This window comes from Haliotis cracherodii, unplaced genomic scaffold (genome assembly GCF_022045235.1).
Source record: "Haliotis cracherodii isolate W230 unplaced genomic scaffold, xgHalCrac1.p SCAF_1, whole genome shotgun sequence".
NCBI classification, from domain to species: domain Eukaryota; kingdom Metazoa; phylum Mollusca; class Gastropoda; order Lepetellida; family Haliotidae; genus Haliotis; species Haliotis cracherodii.
In genome coordinates this window covers 79,668,311-79,692,475 of record NW_027266264.1, presented here as the reverse complement: position 1 = coordinate 79,692,475, position 24,165 = coordinate 79,668,311, and the positions used below count along the sequence as shown (strand labels likewise).

The 24,165-nt window shown below is 40.9% G+C and overlaps 1 protein-coding gene across 2 annotated transcripts in view; it reads right to left on the bottom strand.

The window, feature by feature from the left end:
- Window positions 1–4,632: 4,632 nt before the first annotated feature.
- LOC139441271 (sodium/glucose cotransporter 4-like) overlaps window positions 4,633–24,165 on the bottom strand; it is a 34,174-nt gene continuing 14,641 nt past the window's right edge. For both annotated transcript variants that reach the window (XM_071222324.1, XM_071222337.1), the window contains exons 5-16: window positions 23,642–23,701; window positions 22,425–22,529; window positions 21,692–21,797; window positions 18,712–18,792; window positions 18,179–18,387; window positions 17,291–17,426; window positions 16,045–16,152; window positions 15,055–15,205; window positions 13,118–13,286; window positions 9,949–10,164; window positions 7,568–7,694; window positions 4,633–5,603 (exon numbers count right to left, since the gene is read on the bottom strand). In XM_071222324.1, the coding sequence (XP_071078425.1) occupies window positions 5,392–5,603; window positions 7,568–7,694; window positions 9,949–10,164; window positions 13,118–13,286; window positions 15,055–15,205; window positions 16,045–16,152; window positions 17,291–17,426; window positions 18,179–18,387; window positions 18,712–18,792; window positions 21,692–21,797; window positions 22,425–22,529; window positions 23,642–23,701 (1,680 nt within the window). In that variant the 3' untranslated portion in view covers window positions 4,633–5,391. The remainder of the gene's footprint in view (window positions 5,604–7,567; window positions 7,695–9,948; window positions 10,165–13,117; window positions 13,287–15,054; window positions 15,206–16,044; window positions 16,153–17,290; window positions 17,427–18,178; window positions 18,388–18,711; window positions 18,793–21,691; window positions 21,798–22,424; window positions 22,530–23,641; window positions 23,702–24,165) is intronic.

Sequence of the window (24,165 nt, the reverse complement as noted above, 5' to 3'; positions counted from 1 at the left end):
GTTTCTGACGTTTTCAGCATACCCGCGCTGGGCGTTACGGGGGTACTCACTTACGTCAACGCTACACACCACTAAGAGAAAGTAATTTCCTTCTAATTCATCCTTCAAAGAAAATGGATAACATTTCAGCAGCATACCCGCGCTGGGCGTTACGGGGGGACTCACTTACGTCAACGCTACACACCACTAAGAGAAAGTAATTTCCTTCTAATTCATCCTTCAAAGAAAATGGATAACATTTCAGCAGCATACCCGCGCTGGGCGTTACGGGGGGACTCACTTACGTCAACGCTACACACCACTAAGAGAAAGTAATTTCCTTCTAATTCATCCTTCATAGAAAATGGATAACATTTCAGCAGCATACCCGCGCTGGGAGTTACGGGGGGATTTACTTACGTCAACGCTACACACCACTAAGAGAAAGTAATTTCCTTCTAATTCACCCTTCAAAGAAAATGGATAACATTTCAGCAGCAAACCCGCGCTGGGCGTTACACTAAGGAGTTAAACGCATTGGACCCGTTTCACCTCAGGCTTTCCTCCAACATTAAGCTGATACGCAGTTTGTTGAAATCTATGACACAGACTGTGATTCACAGAAGGGCTTGCATTAATGCTTTGGACAACTTCTTCTAAGTTCCCTCATTTAGCCAGCCAGCAGCAACAGCTGTCAAATGTCGTCGTTGAAACATACTTTGAAACTGGATTACCATCAACGCCCTCTTATAAGTCAATTTTGTCATGACTATCACAAGATGCCGAGTCTTCAAGTGCATTACCACCATCACACATGTGACCGCATTGCTGGCAGCTGCTGTATGGCGATCAAGTTAAACAAACCCAGGCAAACCCAGAGTGTGGCTGACAAAGAAGTTTCTGTTCAGTAATGCAGGCACTTGACTAATATCTAAGTCGTTGCAAAAAGTATGTAATATTCACATGGTTTTGAAGGCACGTTTCAGTCGTTACAGGGGTTGGACAGGGCAGGACAGGTCCGGAGCCCCCAGCTATCAGAGACAAGGAAGTTGATATATACGTGTAACTTCTCGTCACTACGAACATGATGGAACGGGCAAAATCCCCCCCCCCCCCCCTCTTTTGGGCGTTCAATGGGCCCTGATCACTGCCTTTTCTCATATAAATAGGTTGGGCACGCAGAGCGTTGCACGACCGAGATGTGTATTATCGCAAATGTGTTAACAAACATGCATTTGATGTAGCATGCATCAGATCACACATGTGGCATCCTACAATTTTTTATCACAAATCAACTTTGTTGCCCGACACCCGAGGTAAACAGGTATTTATAACCCAGAGCATCATCACACCATTGTATGACTGCACATATACAGTTAAATTAGTTCCATCATACTGTATAATACCGCAAGTCCCGATGTGTTTTAAATAGCATCTGGAATATATGCGATACATGGGAGAGATATACGACAGTCGTTACGCAACGAGTTGACAATTCTTTTAGCTATGCCCTTTTGCGCTTAGGCGGAACCCAGTCGCAAAAATGGGGCACGAGTTTTGGTCACGATTGACGGTCTTGTGTGCCGTTGTTCGCAGCTACTGCAACACCACCACTACGTAGGCTGTGCAGACTATGACTTTATATAGTGTTCGTTACAAAGGGAGACAATGCATCCAGGAAAAGTTCCATCAGTCTAGTGTAAGCTATGGGGATGTTGCCTTTTCTTATATTAAGACAACCAGACATACACTTGCTGAGAATTCTGAAAATGAAATGATCAGAATGTCCCGGAATGCATGCAAGGTTTCCAAACATTCAACTGGACACAATTTTCCACGCGCTCTTTTTATAACAAGCCACGCTCCGTCTCTGTATACATCAGTTTTAGATTTGTCAATAAAAACATTCATGTGTAATTAATAAAATACAATATCCGGATGAGAAATTGTAATCAGTTCAGAATCCTGTGAACATCCCGGGTTAGAACAGGTCTTCTGGCTTGGTTGATGCATGTCATCGTTTCTCAATTGTTCGATCGATGCGCATGATGTCAATAACTGGATTGTCTTGCCTGGACTCGATTATTTACAGACCGCTGTCATACAGCTGGACTATTGCTGAGTGCGGCGTTAAACAACAAATAAACAATCATATAATCACTTCAGAAATTATTAAAACTTCAGCATAAGCCAAGAACGACATTAACTTGTATTCTCAAATCAGACAAAAATGAGTTTTCAATTCTTCAACCCTACAACCTCTCCAGAATTGAATACCCATGCTCGTGGGTTTCATCGAAGTGGTAAACGTCTGAGACCTGTATCACTTCGGGCTTTCCTCCCACATTAAGCTGACACGCCGTGATATAACTGGAATACTGTTAAAAGCGGCGTTAAACCCAACTCACTCACTCAAGAATTGCAACACAAACTGGCTCCTTAACCACATAATGCGCTAATTTTCATTTATCTGCTTCCAAAACATATACTTACTTCAATACCGTATTCTTGTTCCTGTCTGGAACATCCGTGACTACAGATGTTGTAATAATCCTGAAACCTGACCAGTCCGTTGACTGAGAAGGCACCCAAAGGGATTTTTCTACTTTAGGAACGAAACCTGAACTGAGTAGAATCTGCTTCACAGCTGCACCTGACGCGTATGCGGCGTTGTTGTTTTTGTGACAGTCTCTTCTGAAGTGAGTCACCGCATGAAAAACATGCTCTTGTCTTCTGGCAACTTGGCACGAAAAAGCTGGTCACGGCTGTTTATAGCCTGACTGGCCAAGGCAGGATACGGCGCTTGACTTCCACGTTTCTGACGTTTTCAGCATACCCGCGCTGGGCGTTACGGGGGTACTCACTTACGTCAACGCTACACACCACTAAGAGAAAGTAATTTCCTTCTAATTCATCCTTCAAAGAAAATGGATAACATTTCAGCAGCATACCCGCGCTGGGCGTTACGGGGGGACTCACTTACGTCAACGCTACACACCACTAAGAGAAAGTAATTTCCTTCTAATTCATCCTTCAAAGAAAATGGATAACATTTCAGCAGCATACCCGCGCTGGGCGTTACGGGGGGACTCACTTACGTCAACGCTACACACCACTAAGAGAAAGTAATTCCCTTCTAATTCATCCTTCATAGAAAATGGATAACATTTCAGCAGCATACCCGCGCTGGGAGTTACGGGGGGATTTACTTACGTCAACGCTACACACCACTAAGAGAAAGTAATTTCCTTCTAATTCACCCTTCAAAGAAAATGGATAACATTTCAGCAGCAAACCCGCGCTGGGCGTTACACTAAGGAGTTAAACGCATTGGACCCGTTTCACCTCAGGCTTTCCTCCAACATTAAGCTGATACGCAGTTTGTTGAAATCTATGACACAGACTGTGATTCACAGAAGGGCTTGCATTAATGCTTTGGACAACTTCTTCTAAGTTCCCTCATTTAGCCAGCCAGCAGCAACAGCTGTCAAATGTCGTCGTTGAAACATACTTTGAAACTGGATTACCATCAACGCCCTCTTATAAGTCAATTTTGTCATGACTATCACAAGATGCCGAGTCTTCAAGTGCATTACCACCATCACACATGTGACCGCATTGCTGGCAGCTGCTGTATGGCGATCAAGTTAAACAAACCCAGGAACAGGAATTCAACCACCTTTGTGTTAATGTCCAGCATCACCAGTCAATTTCAGCACTACCGAATCCTTAATATAGCCATGTTGTATAAAAGTGTTTTTGGTGATGAACGTAACAGAAAAAAAATTAAAAATTGTCAAAAGATTCCCAAAATTGTTTTGCCAGCATATGTGTTGAACTATTTAATCACAAATACTGGAGTTTACTTACGTCTTTATTTACCAACTGTTATACATGTCTGATTACACGAAACATGGTACAAACACATGACACATACGATGGACAAAGTATATCAAAGAACAAATTAAAGGATTAAATGTGGTGATATGTGGGTGTAACAAATATAAACATTACGATGCATCTGCCATGTTTAAAACTGATATGAAGTCAGCATATATAAAAACGTTGTTTGGCTTATTTATTTCCTCTTTCAGTATTTTCAACATATTTCGAAGTTCACTGCGCAAATGAGTCTGATGAGTAAACGTCTGATCCAATTTCACGTGTGACTCGGCAGCGATATTGAACATTCAATTTTTGTTTATAACAAAGCCCTTGGTTCATATGCCAAAACGCAATTTGATATGTGATTAAACTGAAGTATACAGTCACATTTTCAATACATTCTGACATATTTTGATTTTTTGACACTTCAAGTTATTGCTTAGGTTCTAAAGAAGCAGCGTCACACCAACTTTCAGGTTGTAGCCAGGTAACCTCCATCTGGCGAGAACTTCATGGTTGGCTTCACGATCAAATTGAAATAAGGAACACCAGGCAACATTCTTATTGGTTTTTGTCACAGTAATAATGATCCAAAATACGTAATTGTAATTATTTTCACATTTACCATATTTGCATTATTAATCCACTGAGCGTATACCAACTATCCGGATCTTGCAGGGGGGCGTCCACAAATAAACTGTACTTACAAAATTCACAGCCAATTTGAGTTCCAGAATCGACTATCTGGTCCTCGTGTCATAACTTATTTACCGTCAAATGTCATGTTAAAAGTTTTCTTTATTATTGTAATCATGCACAACCCTGTATAAAAATGCAACAACAATTATTTTAAAAAGAATCGAAAAATACCCTGCTGTGGCCGTTAGCCTCACATACGTCCCTGTGTCTAGTTTTCTAGTTATGTGGAACATTTTGTCTTTTGGAAACTGAACAACACAGCCATTCTAAGTTGTCCTCTACACAACCAGTTCATGTCAATGTGTATTCTAATTTCATTTTAAGTACAATTTCGGAGGCCATCTCACCCTAGCCAGACACTCATGTGTGTGAGAGCCGACTCAGCTCAATATATTACAGATCAATAGTAGATGTCTCTATTAAAACCTCAAACTAAAAACACTCTGACGACAGTGAAGTTCCAGTGTGAAATGGCGTTTAAGAAAGTTTTAAAGAGACGTGCGTTGCAGTGGAATGAATTTGTATATTATAGGAATAAATTACATACAGCTTAAGATTTTTCTTCTTCCAATAGAACTTCACTGGCGTCAGAGCTCCATTAGTAGGTGAAATGGCGTTTAAATCAGTAAAAAAGACATGCGTTACAGTATAATGAAATAATTATATTACTTGAATAAATGTATTTAAAGTATGACAAGCAACAGTACACTAAGGAAACCTTCATTGTGCGAATACGTAATGTGTATTGATGCAGGTAGCAGTAATGGATAAACATGCCATCTCGAGAATATGTGCTAAAAGAAACACCCTAATGAAAGCACAAATAATTTAGCCGAAAAACCCCCATAGAAATATTCCAATTGTCATCAACACGATGGCGTTGACGTTGACGAACATTCTCCACTTGGGTTTCTCCTCTATAGATGTCAAGACCTTCCTCTGTTTTTCTTCCTCCTCTTCCGAGATCTCCTCCGCCTTGGGGGGTTCATACCCGCATACCAAGTACATGATACGGCGCCACTGAGGCAAGGAGGCCACATCTGTGAACGAAGGTGATAACCGAATACAATAGTGTACGTGTTAACGTATCTGGCCTCACATCTGTGAACAATGGCGAGTACTGATTACAATGGTGTTTGTTCATGTTAACGTGTCTGCCCTTTCACATATGAACGAAGGTGATAACCGAATACAATAGTGTTTGTACATGTTAACGTGTCTGCCCTCACATCTGTTAACGATGGCGAGTACTGATTACAATGGTGTTTGTTCATGTTAACGTGTCTGCCCTCACATCTGTTAACGATGGCGAGTACTGATTACAATAGTGTTTGTTCATGTTAACGTGTCTACCATCACATCTGTTTACGATGGCGAGTACTGAATACAATGGTGTTTGTTCACGTTAACGTAAATCCAAAATGACTAGGAACCCTCATAATGGTGGACAATCTACCGATGATTACAGACATATGAGATCTCCATGATGTCGTCCTGGAAGTGGGGCGGAGCGCCACGGTATGGGGCCAATTTCCAGTCTTGGACTAGACGTTGAAATAATTGAGTGAGTGAGTGAGTGAATGAGTGAGTGAGTGAGTTGGGTTTAACGCCGCTTTTAACAGTATTCCAGTTATATCACGGCGTGTCAGCTTGATGTGGGAGGAAAGCCCGAAGTGATGCAGGTCTCAGACGTGTACCACTTCGGTGAAACCCACGAGCACGGGTACGGTGCTGACAAACCTAGAAACATAATCGGCGCGAATCGGGATTCGAACCCACAATCATAGGTTTCTGGTGTGCCCAAGGGACGCAACTCTGCACAGCGAATCGCGGCGCCTTCGACGACTGGGCCACCCGTGCCCCCGACGTTAAAATAAGTGTCCCGTGTAAAACTGAGACATTGCCTCTTTGTGATAAGGGTAACCATTCGACTGACAATCAGTGTGAGTTAACAGCCATACAACCAAGGCTTTAAATGACTTAATCAAACATAGAGCTTGCAATTTGTCCAAGCTCAGTCCTTCTTTTAAGGAAGACTGCGTCCTGTGTAGGAGGCTCAAATGACTCCCCAGGCTTGGACGACTCTAGAGTTGTTTGAGCCTAGACTCAGATGACTCCCCGTAGGTCCAAACGACTCCCCCGTCGTAGGCTCAAGTAACTCCCCAGGCTCAAATGACTCCCCTATTTCAATTGCTATTTCTGGGAAGTTTGAGTCAAATAATTCAAAACCAGATTTTCTGCCTTATTACACGCTTTGTCTGATGCATCCAGCTAATCACAAAGCTGATGATACAGAGATACCTTGTCACTGTTTCCGACAAGGTAAAGCATCTAAAGTAAGGCTTGAAATAGGAACCAGCGTAGTCTCATGTTACTCTTACTAACATACATTTTATTGACATAATGTTATGAATCCTTTCCATTTCGAACCGTCAAAGTCAGATGTTACACGTCGTTCTTACATCTTAGATGTTTCAAAAATATCCTAATACTTCCTGTCGCTGTGTATTACATTACACCTGATTACTTTACATGAAGGTACCGACCCGTGAAGATCCGTGGTAGAATAGGTCTTCAGCAACCCATGCTTGCCGTAAATGACGACTATGCTTGTCGTATGAGGCACTTAACGGGATCTGGTGGTCAGGCTCGCTGATTTGGTTTAGTCATGTCATTGCATCTCTATTGCGTGGTCCCCCACCGTGATATTGCTGGAATATTGCTAAAAGCGGCGTAAAACCAAACTCACTCACTATTGCGTGGACGGATGCTCATGATGTCAATCACTGGATTGTCTGGTCCATATTCGATTATTTACAGCTGGAATGTTTCTGAGTACGGCGTTAAACAAGCAAGCAAACAAACAAACAACACGAAGGTTCCAACTTGAAATACCAGTCAATACATTCATTACAAAGTAGTAGAAAATCTCATGCAAGTCCAAATTGGAATTTTCCAATGACATGGACATTCGCCAATGTGGCGCTGAAGTACACATCCTTACCCACAGGCTTGCGTTTAGCCATATCCTCCTTCCTCTGAGCTTGGCCCTTCTCCCTACGTGCTCGTTCCTCCGGGAACTCTTCTCTGTCTTCCTGGTTGTGTCTGGTCCACCATGTGAGCCGGACACTCTGCCACAAAACAGTCAGTGTGAAAAGGAATGAAGGTTTCACAACAAGATATCTCATATATGGAACTCCATTACTTTGGCCTTAACATTTGGTGCACGATATGCGAAGACAAAGAGGTTTTATTTGCATTCCCTTCTCAAACCACATAGTCCAAAATATGGTTATTATCAAATTACAGGAATTGACCCAAATTTCGGTTATATTTTATTTATAATATTACCCTTGAACTTCCCGAAACCCTGCGTTGTTAGTGTCGCTGGTGATGGATGGTAGTAACAGAGGTCAATGCACTTCAGAAAATGAAGGTCAAAGATTCAATACAGAAAGTATTGCAAAGTATCATTACCTCTCGCCATTTACTCCTAACGTCCGCCCTTTTCTCAAAACTCTTTAAGTTAGAGAAATGAAATCTTACACACAGATCAGTTTGAAAATTGGTGTCATAAATTCATTTTTTAAAGAGTTATGGCCCTTGTTCTGTGCTTTTCAACTTGATGCACACTACGTGAAATTGGGAATGTTTTTTCAAAAACAACTGAATTTTCTTGAATGAAAGTTTGCATGCTTATCTAAGGGACATTTGTCAAGACTGAGATCGAGCCCATTGGATATTCCGTAAATTATTTGTTAGAGAGCTATGTCCCTTACTCCGTGTTTTTAAACTTGGTGTATACAGTGTGATATAGGGACGAAAGAAAGATTCTTGTCAAGATTTAGTTTGAAAATTGGTCTCGTAGTTTTTTTACAGTTGTTTTTCTTGGTGCATAGCGTGTACAATTGGGACAGGTTTTCTCAGATACTACTGAAGTTAGCTTATCTTAGAGATACCTATCAAGACTGAGTTATTGTTGCCAGAGAAGGGGCATTTTGTGTGCATTGATTTCACATTTAATCAAATTGTTTCATGACATAGAGCGGCCCAAGTGCCTATCTCTTCTTAAGGCTCTTTTTATAGTATATTTACACTACCATATGAATAAACAAAATTCTAATGTGCCCAATGGCAGGGGATGGTGATAACGCTGTATTCTTGTTTGAACAACAAATGATAGACATCAAATGGATGTTCTTTAAAATTCAAACAAACAAACAAACAAACACGTTGTGATTTAGGTCCAGGCACCAAATGTCCTAAAGATACAGTTACTTATTTAATGCAGCGAATCAAGACAATAGATGTGAAATAAAGGACCTCTGTGTTCAGTACTTGACTTTCATTCAAACTGGAATTCATGTTAATGTGTTTCTGTTACGTGAAATGGTCCTTTTTGTTGTTAGAGAAAAATACATAATGCAATGAATCAAAACAACAGATGAGTTATAGGATCGCGGTGTTAAGTGCCTGACTTTCATTCCTACTAGAAATGTAATGTGTGTCCGCGAAATGACATGGTCTTTGTCGTTGTGAGCGATGTTTTTTGTGAAAACATTCCACAGCTGGACGTTAAACAACGTTCATCTACTGTTTCCTTTTATGTGTCTGTGTGACCTGTACAGAACAGACATAAGTGACCCAAAGACCATCTTCTCGAGGCAAGGAAGTTAACTGACGGTCAGGTTCCACCCTTGCCGAACTAGGCGGGAGTTATGGAGTTACATTTTGACTGGACTTACAAGTCTATGCATAGTCCAATCAAAATCGCGTAACGAACTAGACATCCAGTTTTTAAACAACGTAAAGATTTCGGTCGACTGCAGGATTTCCAAAGCATATGTACTGTCAACTGGGCTGTATCCGAGTTACTCTGAAGATCAGATGTGTACATATATGCATTCAAACGCTTGTCTAAATGATAACTCTTTGTGTGTGAAAAAAAATCATATATCTTAAAAATATATATACGTCTGTTTTGGATAGAAAGTATTGTTACTTCGACAGATATTTTGCAAATCTTTCTTATCAGGTACGCACGTGATTTGAGGCACTTCGCGGGGTAAGGCCCGTTTAATAACAATACAGATCTTGACTATCGAGCAGATCGTCTTGACTGGACGCCGCTGTTTTGTTTGAAGTAATTGCAAATGATATGACAGATGGAATCTGATTGGTCAATAGGCGGAACATAGAAGGGACATAACTCGTAATAGCCACTGGTGGCGCTACGATCGAGCCTGAAGGTTCCAGCCAAGTTCGGCAAGGGTGGAAACGACTTTTAGAGTCAGTTGACGCCCTTGCCTCGGGATGATGCTCAGTCATGTCGACAGGGCACTTAGATACGGGAAAGAACATTCCCAGCAGGGCTGAATTACTCACATGTGACGGCTTCTGTGCTTCAGTGAGGATGGAGATGACGATGGTGGCGACCATGCTGACGACAAAGAGGAGGATGGTAAAATGGAGGAAGTGGACTTTGGAGATGATGACAGGACGATCATCAACCTCTCCACACCCTGGGGTTCCGTAGCCGAAGTCCAGACCCATTCTGACCAGACCAATTACCAAGCCGATCATCATCCCCCAGAAGGCACCCTATTATACAACAACACTAATGTAAGATTTCTTTGTTTTGCAGCTTAGTTTATGGGGTCTAAACCCCCAAATGGCAAAGCGTTCAATGCCGAAATAAGATATAAATAATTTTTTTATAATATTGATTTTTCAGTTTCGTCAAAATAAACTTATTGGTTGATATACAATTGTTTTTTAATTTAAACTTCACTATCTATGTTGATCTGCTTTGAAGTATTTTTCAAGACTTTTGTATTTTGCACATTCCTCATTGATGAGTAAACGACGGAAAGATTCACTCCATCGCGATTCGTTGAATCATAGTTCCTTGGTGTGTTTCGTGTTTATCCATACACAACGACAGAAAAATAAACAATTCTCGACTTTACTATCGAGTTACATATCCTATCGCGATGAAGCGTATCATCTGCATTGAACTATCATGCATCAACGCTGAATGCTGTCAGTAAATGCAGAACCTTATTTCAGAGGCTTAATCTTATTTTCTTTATTGAATGTGAGTGAGTGTGAGTTAGGTTTAACCCTGCTTTGAACAGTATTTCATCACGGTATGTCAGCTCGGTAGGAATGAGATGCAGATCTGAGACGTTTACCACATTACTGACGCCCACGAACACAGATTGGTGGTGAAAAACCTAGTACCATAATCAGGCGAACCTGGAACATTAAAGTCTATCTTAAGTACAAATATATATATATGGATATGGATATCTTGGATATGCTTGTGGGGTATGTGGGGTATGGGGTGGTTGCTGATTATTATTAAAGGACAAACTTGAAAAACTCTAGTTCGAGGCAGCTCGTAGACTTACAGGATGACCGATATACGATCCCGATATGGTGAAGATCCAGGGTAGAATAGATCTTCAGCAACCCATGCTTGCTGTAAAAGGCGACTATGCTTGTCGTAAAAGGCGACTAACGGGATCGGGTGGTCAGGCTCGCTGACTTGGTTGATGCATGATATTAATCACTGGATTGGCTGGCCCAGACTCGATTATTTAAAGACCGCCGTCATACAGCTGGAATATTGCTGAGTGCGGCGTTAAACAACAAACCAACCAACCAACCTCATTAACCACAGAGGCATATTTCGAATAGTCATTTGCCTAAGGGGGGTTCACATGCTACATGTGCTTCAGAGTGGGGTAGGACCGAAGCCCTAGAAAGACTGCTGCCAAACACGGTCATCAATCCAACTGTTCTCCGCGACCGTCGTTGATTAACTTCATCTATTTTTGTGACCTGCGCGCTGTGCGCAGGACCACGTGCTACCCCTTAACGGAAACACTGTTCAAAACGGCGTTAAACCAAACTCACCCACTGACAAAAAGTAAGGCAGCTGTAGAAGAATGTAACGAAAACAAGTCATAAACTGATAACGATCTGGATATGTGTGTTATTGTCACAGTATTGTACGGGATTGGCATCCTCACAAAATACTGATTTTATGAAACGAGTGTCAGAATTCTTGTATTTCCCGATTTTCTTATAATCAGCATGACACGCATTTGAGTGTATTAATTTCTTTACGACCTATTATTTCTGATTCCTTTTGACCTCCCCCTTCAGAAAAGTGCACTGATCATGACCACCGTCTAAAAAACCCACGTCGAATGAAATTCAGCTATGACGTCATTTACAGTGTGACGTCGTACCGACCTTGCCCCACAATAAGATTTTAATGACGACAACAATGCCGTCCGGATACCGTCAACAATACACTGCTGCGCGTGAAAAGATATTGCACTAGAGCACATACGAGTGTTATTAACACGGTTATGTCTAATCCCATGGGTAATAAAGTCAATGTTATACCTCTAATAAGAATCTTGCAATTCCATTGGTTATTCCGTAACACGTGACGAAACAAATTTGAATCAATTTCAGTGTAGATCCCAAAATCACGCGACTGACACTGACCTCGAATATTGACTCGTCATATGATCAGTATTGTTTTTTTCCGTGACGAATATTGACTCGTCTTCCACAATACAAGACGGCGTGTCTACTAACATTTCACGGTTCGCAGCTAAGTTAGTGTAATCAAAGACCTACACAGATATACAGTAAACTACGGTTATGACGAACTCAAGGGAACTACTTATTTTAGTTCGTTATAGCCGTAGTTCGTTATAAGCATATATACAGCATTAATACAGCAAATAGTCGGGACAAAAAGTAAGTTCGTTATATCCGTCAGTTCGTTATAAGCGTGTTCGTTATAACCGTAGTTTACTGTATACATCTTTGCTGTAATGAAACAGAGGATGGTTAAAAGGCAAACTTAAAGGGAATTTTGGTATAAAAAAACGAATGATTACTTCCGCTCAATATACGGTTATTTGCATACTATACGGTACGTATACGCCAGCTTAACCCTTTTTTATTTATTTTTCGTGAGTACTTTGTTTGTTTAGTTTAATGCAGGGTGTTGCTGTTTACTGACTGTGTCTGACCTCAATCTGTTATCTGTATGCACAAAGATATCTATGTCCATCACCGTTCTTGTTTGACATACCCTTAAAAAGCGGTCAATGTCAAGTAGAGTTGCGTTAGCGTCTTGTGTGCATAACAAGTACACAAAGTTGCTTGACCTTAAGATTTCGAAAGGTGAGATGAAATAGGGTTTAACGTCACGTTCAAGATCATTCTCTGATATTGCAGCATATTTCAAGTGGGTGTTCCATAAAATACTTTGCCAAAGGCGGCGTAAATCCATACTCACTAACACTTTACTCCGACGTCAGATAGATTCACTTACATCGGTAACCTCTTAATTAAACGTTATATAAAGTAAATTGAAAATCACAGTGAATACGGTGGTTAGATCAGATCATTTGCACTCTTTTCATTTTCCAAAATTCTAATTGTTCAATTTCCGCAAATACAATATTTATTATATATTGGAGTTTTTCACATTAAGAGAGAAATTATTGCATAGATCGATTACCTTTTCATTTGTTCTCCCCCATAATATAGCACAGAGGAAAAGGGAGAGAACTGGCGGGGCAAAATATCCCGTCACCGCTTGGATGTAGTTGAAGAGTTGTCCCCCTTGGGCAGCTTGAAGAACTGGAATCCAGAGTATACTGAGGCCCACCAGAACCAGAATAAACACCCTGCAATAGGACCAATACAGTGTTGGCATGCTGACTCTAGTGTAATAGAACTTTGAACTCATTTTACATATCATGTACGTATGGTTAATAACGTTAACGTTATCCATGAAGGTGTGTGTTTATTTACACTACAGGTAATTTGCATATACATACATTATATTAACATGTTGATTGTTATGATATCCGTGGAACGATTTTTTCCTACATTATACACAGTTCAACGATCTCTGATGTTTTTTCACAGAAAGTGGGGAATTGCACATACACGTAGAAGCAATCGTGTGACCTAGTTATAACATAGTTATAAACGTAGTTATGACTGTCTTCCTAAGGTGAGGTGAAATGGGGTTTAACGTCGCGTCCAAGATTATTGCACATATATAGCAACGTGCATGTATATGTGTGTGTTTGTGTGGCTGCTTGTACTAGTCCGGACTGATGCCGATTTATAGTGCTAGCTCACTGAGATACAATGCCGCAGTTTAACATGAATAGCCCACTCAGACACAGTATACTGACTCCGAGCCGACCAGTCCTTGTTTTAGCCCCTTAATGCCGAGCGCCAGACAGGGTAACAACAAGTACCATCTTTTAACGTCTTTTGGTATGGCGCGGCTGGAGATCGAACCCCGGACCTTCCGCTCTCCGGGCGGACGCTCTACCATTAGACCACGGAAGCGGTCTGTCTTCCTAAGGACTTCTCTGAGTGGCATTTTAGGAATTGGAGTATTAAGTAAGGATTATACATATAGATGAACAACTTCTTTATTACAATTACAAGCGACGTTCCCGTGTAGGTTCTAAACCCGTTATCAAGCAAGTGATACCGGTGTGATAACTTGCTTGATAACGGTGTTAGAACCTACGCCGAAACGAACCACCTAATTGTAATAAAGAAGTTGTTCATCCATATATCTTATTTTTCCCAATGCTTTAAAAATTGTAAATTATATCACCATGAACACGTGAGTCCAGAGGAACATTTATTGAATAGTTGAACCTCGGTAACGCAGAGGACTTTGACATTACACGTCCTAAATTTATCTATCACCATATTACGGTTGAGTGATTTCAACGTGGGGTGTGATACGCATGGCACATATTCTTGGGTATGGGAGTAGGGTATTGGTTTGACGTAAATTATTATGAAAATCGAAGAAATATTATTAACATGTGAACAATAAACGTTTGTTTTTGCATTCTGGCAAGAAACTGCCATTTTGTGACCCTCCATAATAGATGATCGGGTCGTTGCCCGTGTTGTAAACCACTAATTTACCTGCCCCGTGATCGTCGTAACATTATGCTGAATATTGCAACGTGAAAACATTATACGCCCACCCCATCCCTCACTGAAAGACACTTTCAAACCAACGAGAAATCTACGTTTGTATTGACCTAGACATAGACATGATGTGTACGTAATGAGAGATTGGCTACTGCTACGATAACCGGGACAGCTACTGCTACGATAACCGCCACGGCTACTGCTACGTTAACCGCCACGGCTACTGCTACGATAACCACTACGGCAGCTGCTACAATTACCGCTACGATAACCGCTACGGCTACTGCTACGATCACCGATACATCCCCTGCTACGATCACAGCTGTGTCTACTGCTATGGCGACTTGTACGATCACCGCTACGGCATCTTGCACGATTACCGCTACGGCTACTGTTAGGGTCCCTGCTTCGGGTACGGCTACGATCCCCGCTATGGCAGCGGCTACACTCTCCTCCGTTGTGGACGCCATCGCCACCTACCTGCCAACCACGAGCAACTCGGAGTCCGCGGCCTTAGGTCGAATCCTCTTCCAGATATCGATAGTAAAGATGGTGCTGGCACTGTTGAAAACCGACGTCAGCGACGACATGAGCGCAGCCATCATCGACGCTAACATCAGACCTTTCAGACCTGCGGTGATATGAACATGTTCCTATCATCAAAGTAAATGATATGACAAATCTCGCAAACTTTTGAGATATCCAGACTACGAGATAGAGAAAGTAATAAATATATAGGTGAAGAGGAGATTTATGTTCGGGGTCCAGTAGGATAATTTTTAGCACTTAATCCCCGTAACTCGTCACCACGGATAACTCGATGCATTTTCACTGGTCTCATATTTGCGAGGTTTTACTGTATCTATAAGATAACCTATGTTTTCTATGTAATCGTGTTTGAGTATTTTAATTCAATCCTATAATCTATCTCTTTTAGCCACTACAGTAACGACCAATTGGATACAGAACACGGTAATTCTATACACATCGATGCGATCAGCTAGTAACATCGAGAAACAAACTGATATTTAGATATAACTATATTAATTTGTGATCTAAAATTGATTTTGAACTAGTTTGACATCTAAAATCGAAAATATGAAATTAATAATGAATAATTCATATCACAATATAGAGAAAAAAAAAGGTGAAACGGAATATTTTCATCATGACAACTACAGTGTGGTAATATCCTTCTGTCCATGGGGCAATCGGGTAACCTAGTGGTGAAAGTGTTCGCTCGTCACGCCGAAGACCATGGTTCGATTCCACACATTGGTACAATGTGTCAAACCCATTTCTGGTGTCCCGCGCCGTGATATTGCTAAAAGCGGCGTAAAACCATACTAACTCACTTCTGTCAATTTATTCTATAGTTTAATGCGGGACAGCCTGCGACTATCGACATGCACTTGTTTACGAGAGAAGATGGCATGTACATGTTTACAGAAAGGCAAGAGCGTGATGTACCTTCCGGCATGAGTTCGATGACAAGTTTGGGGTAGGCGATGTTGGTGCAGCCGGCCCTGTTCTCACACACCGCCCAGCAGGTGTCGGGGTCAACACACGCTACCTGGTCTGAAACACAATGAATATACCACGTGTGTTTGGGTATACGTCCCTTCACTTGTTATTGAGACGCAGAGAAGTGTTCGTGTTACTATTTTAACAATAATGAGCATAGCATACAAAATTACCCGTATAGATAATCCCCTTGGCACATCCCTGTGAATTATCATTACCTTGATAAAGAATTATCTTGATAGTTGATTACCTGGATAGAGCAATACTTAGATATAGAGTTATTACACAGTTTTAGACAAAATGTGCACCCATTATGGAGACATAAACGCAGGAAAAGATTTGCATGCAATCAAATGTCACAGAAGCATTTGCATTTTTACGGGTATACTTATTGTTACTTGGACATTGACATTGGGTAGTGAATTACCTCGATAGTGAAATACCTGGAAAGTGAATAACCTGAATAGAGAATTACCTGGACAGCGTTAAGAAATTACCAAAGTGGTGAGTTCCCTGGATGGTACATTACCTGGATAGAGAATTACCTGGATAGAAAATTACCTGGATGGGGAATTACCTGAATAGAGAATGACCTGAATATATATTATTAGCTGGATAGCGAATTACCTGGATAGTGAATTACCTGAATAGAGAATTACCTGCATAGAAAATCACCTGGATTGTGAATTACCTGAATAGAGAATGACCTGGATAGTGAATTTCCTGGATAGTGAATTACCAGGTTAAGAAATTACCAAAGTAGTGAGTTTCCTGGATAGAGAATTACCTGGATAGGAAATTACCTGTATAGATTATTAGCAGGAAAGCAAATTACCTGGATATTGAATTACCTGGATAGATCACTAGCTGGATAGCGAATTACCTGGATACTGAATAACCTGGATAGTGAATTATCAGGTTGGAAACTTACCTAGGTAGAGAAGAGAGTTACCTGGATAGTGAATTAGCAGGTTGAGAGTAAGAGATAGAGAAGAGATTTACCTGGATAGTAAATTATTTGGAGAGTGAACAACTGGATAGTGAATTACCTGGATAGAGAATTACCTGGATTGTGAATTACCTGGATAGATTACTAGCTAGATAGCGAATTATCCGGATGGTGAATAACTGGATAGTGAATGACCTGGATTGTGAATTACCTGGATAGTGAATTACCTGGAGAGTGAGTTACCTGGATAGAGAATCCTGCTGATCATGCCAGGGAAGACTGTGGTGAACAGTGGAATGACCTTGAGGTACGCCGCCATGATGGAGCCCCCCTTGACATGGTGCATGTTCTTGGCTGCCAGGGAACGCTGGACCAGCACCTGCAGCACCACTACTGTTACAGTGCACTTCAGATTGTCTGACCTTTTATTAGGATACCCATTGCAGTTACTTGACAGCAGTATGTAAACATTAAGTTGTTTATCGTGGTTCGGTTGCTGCCTCAAAGAACAAACAGTTTAACTATTTTCAAAGTATATGAGACGTCAACGGGGCCACAATTTCTGTTGCATTGTGAGCAGTCGCAAAAGGAACACCGCACACAGCGCCGTGAACCAGTCTTTATGAACCGTTCTGTATGAACAAGTTTGTATGAACCGGTCTAAATGAACCGGCTTGTATGAACAAATATGTATAATGTCTGTATGAACCGGTCACCTGCCGAACGTGACGCTTTCGCTATGTAGATTTCGTCACAAATGTACAGTTAAAAATGGTCGCGGTCATGTGGTTGCAAATACATACCTTACCCCAGTCACCATTGAACCAATATATTAATTTTCACACAAAATTACCCGGAGTACTTTTTACAACCTGTAGCAGGAATGATTGGTGGTTAAATAGACATAATAAAATTTAACATTTCTTTCAATTTTTTCGCTATATTAAACATCAACTCAAGACACTTTCTTTTATCCCCTAGTTTATTTGCTCATTGTAAACCTAGTCTTGCATCGTTGATTGACTGAATACAGCTTTGTTCAGTTACTGTTTAAGTCAACGGATGCCCTATTGTCCCAGTTGTGGATCGTAAGTAGATGTGTCTGACGTTAAAACAAGCTGCCTCACTTACCTGATCAGAGCAGAAGTACCAAGCACTTAGAATCGTTATTCCAAAGACGTTTCCCGGCCAGGGGAGATCACCCGTTGACGCATCCCGCAGCAAATGGAAGGCATCGTTAGGCGGTAGACCACACACGTCACTTCCGTTTATGCCTTTCTCTGGAATGGCTTGGAAGTATTTTTCATACACAGATTCCAACCCGCCGACCTTAGCAAAACCTAAAATTGGAAGAATTGCGGTCATGTGCTCAACGACGAAAACGCACGCAATACATGGTGGGTTGCGATGTCATACCAGATTTTCCAAACGATTCAAAAGACAACGATTCATTTTCAGAAAAAAATGTCTAAAAAGTTTATGAAAACAAGTAAAAATTAAACTGATACATGAATAATTGTGTAATAGTAACAACTGTCAATCTATCACATCAAAATACATTTATTGAAACACAAAAAGGAATATGCTCGTCAATGATACTTTTACTATAATGAAACCCGAATTTGAATGACACAGAGTTAATCAATGTCAGAAAACACACTTACTGATCCCCATGAGTATAAACGCCCCGGCGACCATGATGATGGTCTGTAGTGTGTCTGTGTAGATGACGGCCTTCAAACCACCTGAAACATGGCTTGACAGTGAGTGAGTGTGTCAATAGGTGATGGTGTGTTACTATGCATTTATCAATAGTCTTACGAAATAGTTGTGAAATACTCTTCCAATGACTAGTCTTTGCTTTTCTTTACTTGTTAGCAGCAGGATCTCCACACTTGAACACACCAGACGTAATTCAAATTTAACATCGTTTTTATTAGTTTCCATAAAATCTGTAAATACGCTATCGTGTCACTGGATTTTCCGGTTTCTCAGTCACTTGAAATGTCTGGTTTGTTTCCAGGCCAACATTGCATGACAGGTGTACTTCTGTGCGGCGTCAGGCAATAGATACTTATTTTTTTATGAACATTAATTTGTGTGAATGGCGGATACTACCGGTAGGGCAGGTCATCCTGACCCTTTTTGCTCTCATCGCTGATTTTCACTGGTCCATTCATATAATTTTCACAGCTATTTTGCCCTTTACGCCAAATGGAATAGGTTTCGGTGGATACTCTGAACTGGATATTCTCTTGCATTGACAATGCATGTTATGTTTGAGTACAGCGAGAAAATAGGTCTTCCGTTACTTCAAATCGATGACTTACTCAAAATATTGGCCTCAACCCATGCCGCTTCACTCTGCCATGTGTAAGAATCGTGGCCTACAATACGGTTGTCTTCCTCGAAAGGGGGACCCTATGACCACAAAGGACGCGGAGAAAACCTGTCTGAAACCGCTATTGTTGAGTAGAATACAATATCCCGTAGCTTTAAGTCATATTCTATTGTGTCTGTTCTTTAGCATGGTAGTTGTTTTCATAACTGAATGCCATGTACGTTTACGTTTCAAATACATGGCTATGCAATGCAGTTGAGGGAATCATGCCATGTTGGCTACTTTTGGCGCCATCTATCGCATTTACAAAAGTAGATATTGTAACAGCATTTCATAGCATCACTATTTCATAGAGCTATTTGAATCTACGCTCGTTCATCTCCGGTATCCGTATGTGTGTTCGCTGTATCGGTTGGTAGCAGTATTCTTCATCATACATCCATGTCAGAATGATGAGATCTGATTGGTCCATGTGATCTTGATAAAATACTGTGTGACCCGTTTTGGAGGGTAATAAACTTCAGCGGGGGAATATATCTCTTATACCCCACCACGGGGCTGCACGTGGATTTCTGTGAGGCAGGATAAATCCCTTATGTCCCGCTTCAAAATGAACAGCTGCACGCTTTTTCCGAGTCAATGGAAGTAACATAGCACTAGTTAACCCCAGCTCAATCGAATAGCTGTTTTCTATCTATTTGTGTTGATTATTTTACCAAACATGTCGGTAAGATAAAATCGTTGTAGCAGGATCACACGGGGCACATGGGGTTTAATGCGTCCCTCGTTACGTTTTATACTACTCGCCTCCGGCTGGAAGCATCAAACCCCATGTGCCCCTCGTGATCATGCTACCTATTATAGGACCCGTGAATATTCCGGGGTAGAAGAAGTCTTCAGCAACCAAAACTTGCCGTAAAAGGCGACTATGCTTGTTGTAAAAGTAGACTAACGGGATCGGGTAGTGAGGCTCGCTGACTTGGTTGATGCTATCATCGATGCCAACTGCGTGAATCGATGCTCATGATGTCAATCATTAGATTGTCTGGTCCAGACACGAATTTTTTACAGACCGCCGTCATATAGCTGGACTATTGCTGAGTGCGGCGTTAAACAACAAACAAACAAACCTCTTAATGTGTACAGTGTTTATGCAAACATAAATGCTTAGTCTATACTTTTCCTCCTCTTCTGACTCCATGGATTTGGTGACTTAATGAATTTTTGACAGACATTTGGGCGTGAATAATGACAGCCATGTGTGCCTTCAGACACATATACGGCGCGATATATTCTACTCAGTGATGAACGTCATATCTATCTACTGTCTGTTATTCTGTTACGAGCACATATAATGTCAACCGAGAAACACATCCCTTTTCCGTGACCAACGAACACACGTACTTGTGAGTTTGGTGATTAACAGCTGACGGTATAAGACGATGAACGTGCACGAGAGAACTCCTATTGGAAGAGCATTAACGAAAGATCGACCAAGATCTGCTCTACCAGGACTGTTCCAAGTTGAACATTTGATCACTCGTCGCGGAATCAAAGAGGTAAGAAGTCATTCATTGTGATTATTAACAACCGTCACTGTATCTCCCGATGTATCACCCAGTTACAAGTTCGCCAGTAACGTGCTTTTTTATTTTGTTAGGGTGTATTAAATTACTCGCATTGATCATCATTCAAAAGCCGAGACAATTGATTAAAACTGTGTATGTTTTACGTATAGATATTGCGAAATAGTGATGACTGATTGAGACTTGTATTGCTCATTGTTTGTCGGCCTTGTTATGTCCAGGTGTTTGATTTTTGGTAGATAGAAGAACAATTTCAGGTTCTGGCGAAGAAAATATGAAATGATACTGTGGTTGCATTTGGCATTTATAATTTATATCAATAATGTGTCCTTATGGACTTTTTATTAATTAATTTGGACAGAATAAAAACACTAATCGATTATTAGATACTTTGCAACACGCTTTTGCATATATAGCTAATGGTTATAAACAGTTCGTAATTTGTTCAGTGCATATACAGTGTTTATCTCATATATTGTATCTATTGTATACATATGTCTTTCAGCAATACTTTGATATAAATGTTTCTTTTTCTCTGTTTAGATGTCTTCGCTAACATGATCAAGTCCATGTTTCATTTGCTCCTTGTAGAATGGATACACATTATAAACTAGTGCTATGTTACCTGTAGATATGACGTGCTACATTAACAAGTATATAATATAGGTTTTGTATGTAAGAACACTGTGAGTGGATGTAGGTTGAATCTGTGTTTACCGGAGACCGTGTTGATGGTGGTGATGACGAGGAGGACGAGGATTCCGAGGTAGATGTTCCACCTGACAGCTTGTTGGATGAAGATGGCGCCAGCATACATGTCAGCCTACAGATAAAGGAAGTCATTCATAATGCACTCTCGTCAGCCTACAGATAAAGAAAGTAATTAATAATGCACTCGTGTCAACCTACAGATAAAGAAAGCGTCTGTAGTGCACTTATGTTAGCCTAAATGTACACGAGGCTAGTGTGTCATACACGTTATCAGCCTGCAGATGTAGGAATGAATTCATTGCAATAGTCACACGATAGTATATTCGAAGTCATTATGAAATGAACATGAGGCGTCGTACGAAGACCATCGCATCAAACAGTTGCACTGCACGGCATTGCACTAAACAATGACATAATCGAATGTAAAATGTGATGAAACCCACGAACAGACAATCAGCGGATATTGGCACGGCTAAGGGACGCAACTCTTCACATATATTTGCGTCGAATTAGATCATTTGGCTACCCCTTTTACATTAAAACAATGACATATGACCGTATATGGACTGGGCCTTTAGTTTATAGTTGCTTTACTGTTTTTGGCCATTTAATTAATATCCGTTACAACCCAACAGCAACACATACGCCAACATGTATATTCGTAGCCATTTTCATGTTCAGCCATCTTAATTCTTCAGGCATGTTTATTATTCAGTCATGAGTGTCATTTGGTACTTACTGATATTTTTGTAAACACATAGATGATCAGAGACAACACCGCCATGTACACCTGTAGTCGTTGACCTCCAAAGCGCCGCATCAAATACTCCGGTAAAGTGTAAACCTGTAATAGGCATGTGTGGGTGATGACAACTATGTGTTCATATGTGACTCCATTAGCAGCTGAAGCTAAAGACTATGTATTATCCATACGTTTTACACAAGAATTATTGAAAAGATTACATATATCATTAAGCCACGGCGGCCTGTCAGGAACCTCGCCTGGTGCATGCACGCCAGCGATTTACCCGCAATCAAACAGTTCACACATTGTTATCGCTGGAACTTTATTTTAATCAGATGTTGTTGCAAGCTTGGCGTGTTGAGGACCTATTTGGACTTTAAGACCCTAGGGGGCTTAATGGTAAGATCACTAATTTCTTTCTGTTGAAATAAGACGAATATGGTACATAGGCGGATCAAGAGGGGGTCCAGGGGATCCGGACTCCCCCTGACTCCCCCCTTTTGTAAACCAAATGTTGTCTGTTGTAGACACCCCCCTCCCCGAACTGAGACAGGATTTTGTTTTTGAACCCTCCCTTTTTTTAAATGCTGGGCCAGCTCTTATGTATATACTCAAAGATTAAAGTCATTGTATTAATGATCCTTTTTCTCATGTTGTGATTCTCTATGATGATTTAACTTGCGTTGAGGTACCAGTTGACTGAATTGGACCCCCTAAGACATACTGATATTTATTTGTTTGTTGTTAAACGCCACACTCAGCAATATTTCAGTTCAATGACACCGGTCTCTTAATAATAGAGTCTGGACTAGACAATCCAGTGATACGATGACATGCATCAACCAAGTCAGCGAGTCTGACCACCCGATCCCCTTAAGCGCCTCTTACGACAAGCATAGTCGCCTTTTACGGCAAACATGGATTGCTGAAGACCTATTGATTTTTACGTTGCCTTGTATGATAAGAATAACAGCAAGCCATCAGTTTGAAAGAGAAAGCCCAAGTTGTCCTCGTCTACTATATAGATATGTTGCTTTAAAACCAAGCATCGGAATCTTGCACGCCTCAGGACAGCAACTCTGCACATGGTACGGACGCTAACTGTGAGATTACTCCACGCCATGTTATGCTAATAACTGGAGGCTTTGTCCTGACACGGATAGGTCGTCTCGTCGGTTACCACACAACTGACACCCAGGGCAGATACATACCCCGCTCGCTATATAGACTGGTACAAACAGCCAGGCCAACAGCAAAAGGCAGAACAGACCCTGGAGAGGGAGAGAGAGTCATATATATTTTCAGCGGAACACACTTTTTAAATGTATGTTGTGAAAACATTAAAATGGTCCAGTTCCTCCATCAAGAAAGATTGTAGGTTTTTCAGTGTTGACCGAAAAAGTATTTTACTATCAGACTTGCATAAACAGAAGGGCAAGCTATTTTCCAGGAAGTATTTAATTACTTGTCTCATAAATCCGTCTTTCACTTTATAGGCATCTGTAACTGTTTTGTTTTGTAACCTTTGTCTCAGCTGACAGTCACATTGACATGTCTCTTCTCTCTCGCTTACCAATTTAAAGGAAAGGGTGACATTGTATCCCCCCAATAAATGAACCCTTAACATACATGTGTGTGTCTTATACGAAGGAAAACCCATAATATACATGTGTGTGTCTTATACAAACTAAGGAGAACCCATAATATATGGAGAACCATAACCCATAATATAAAG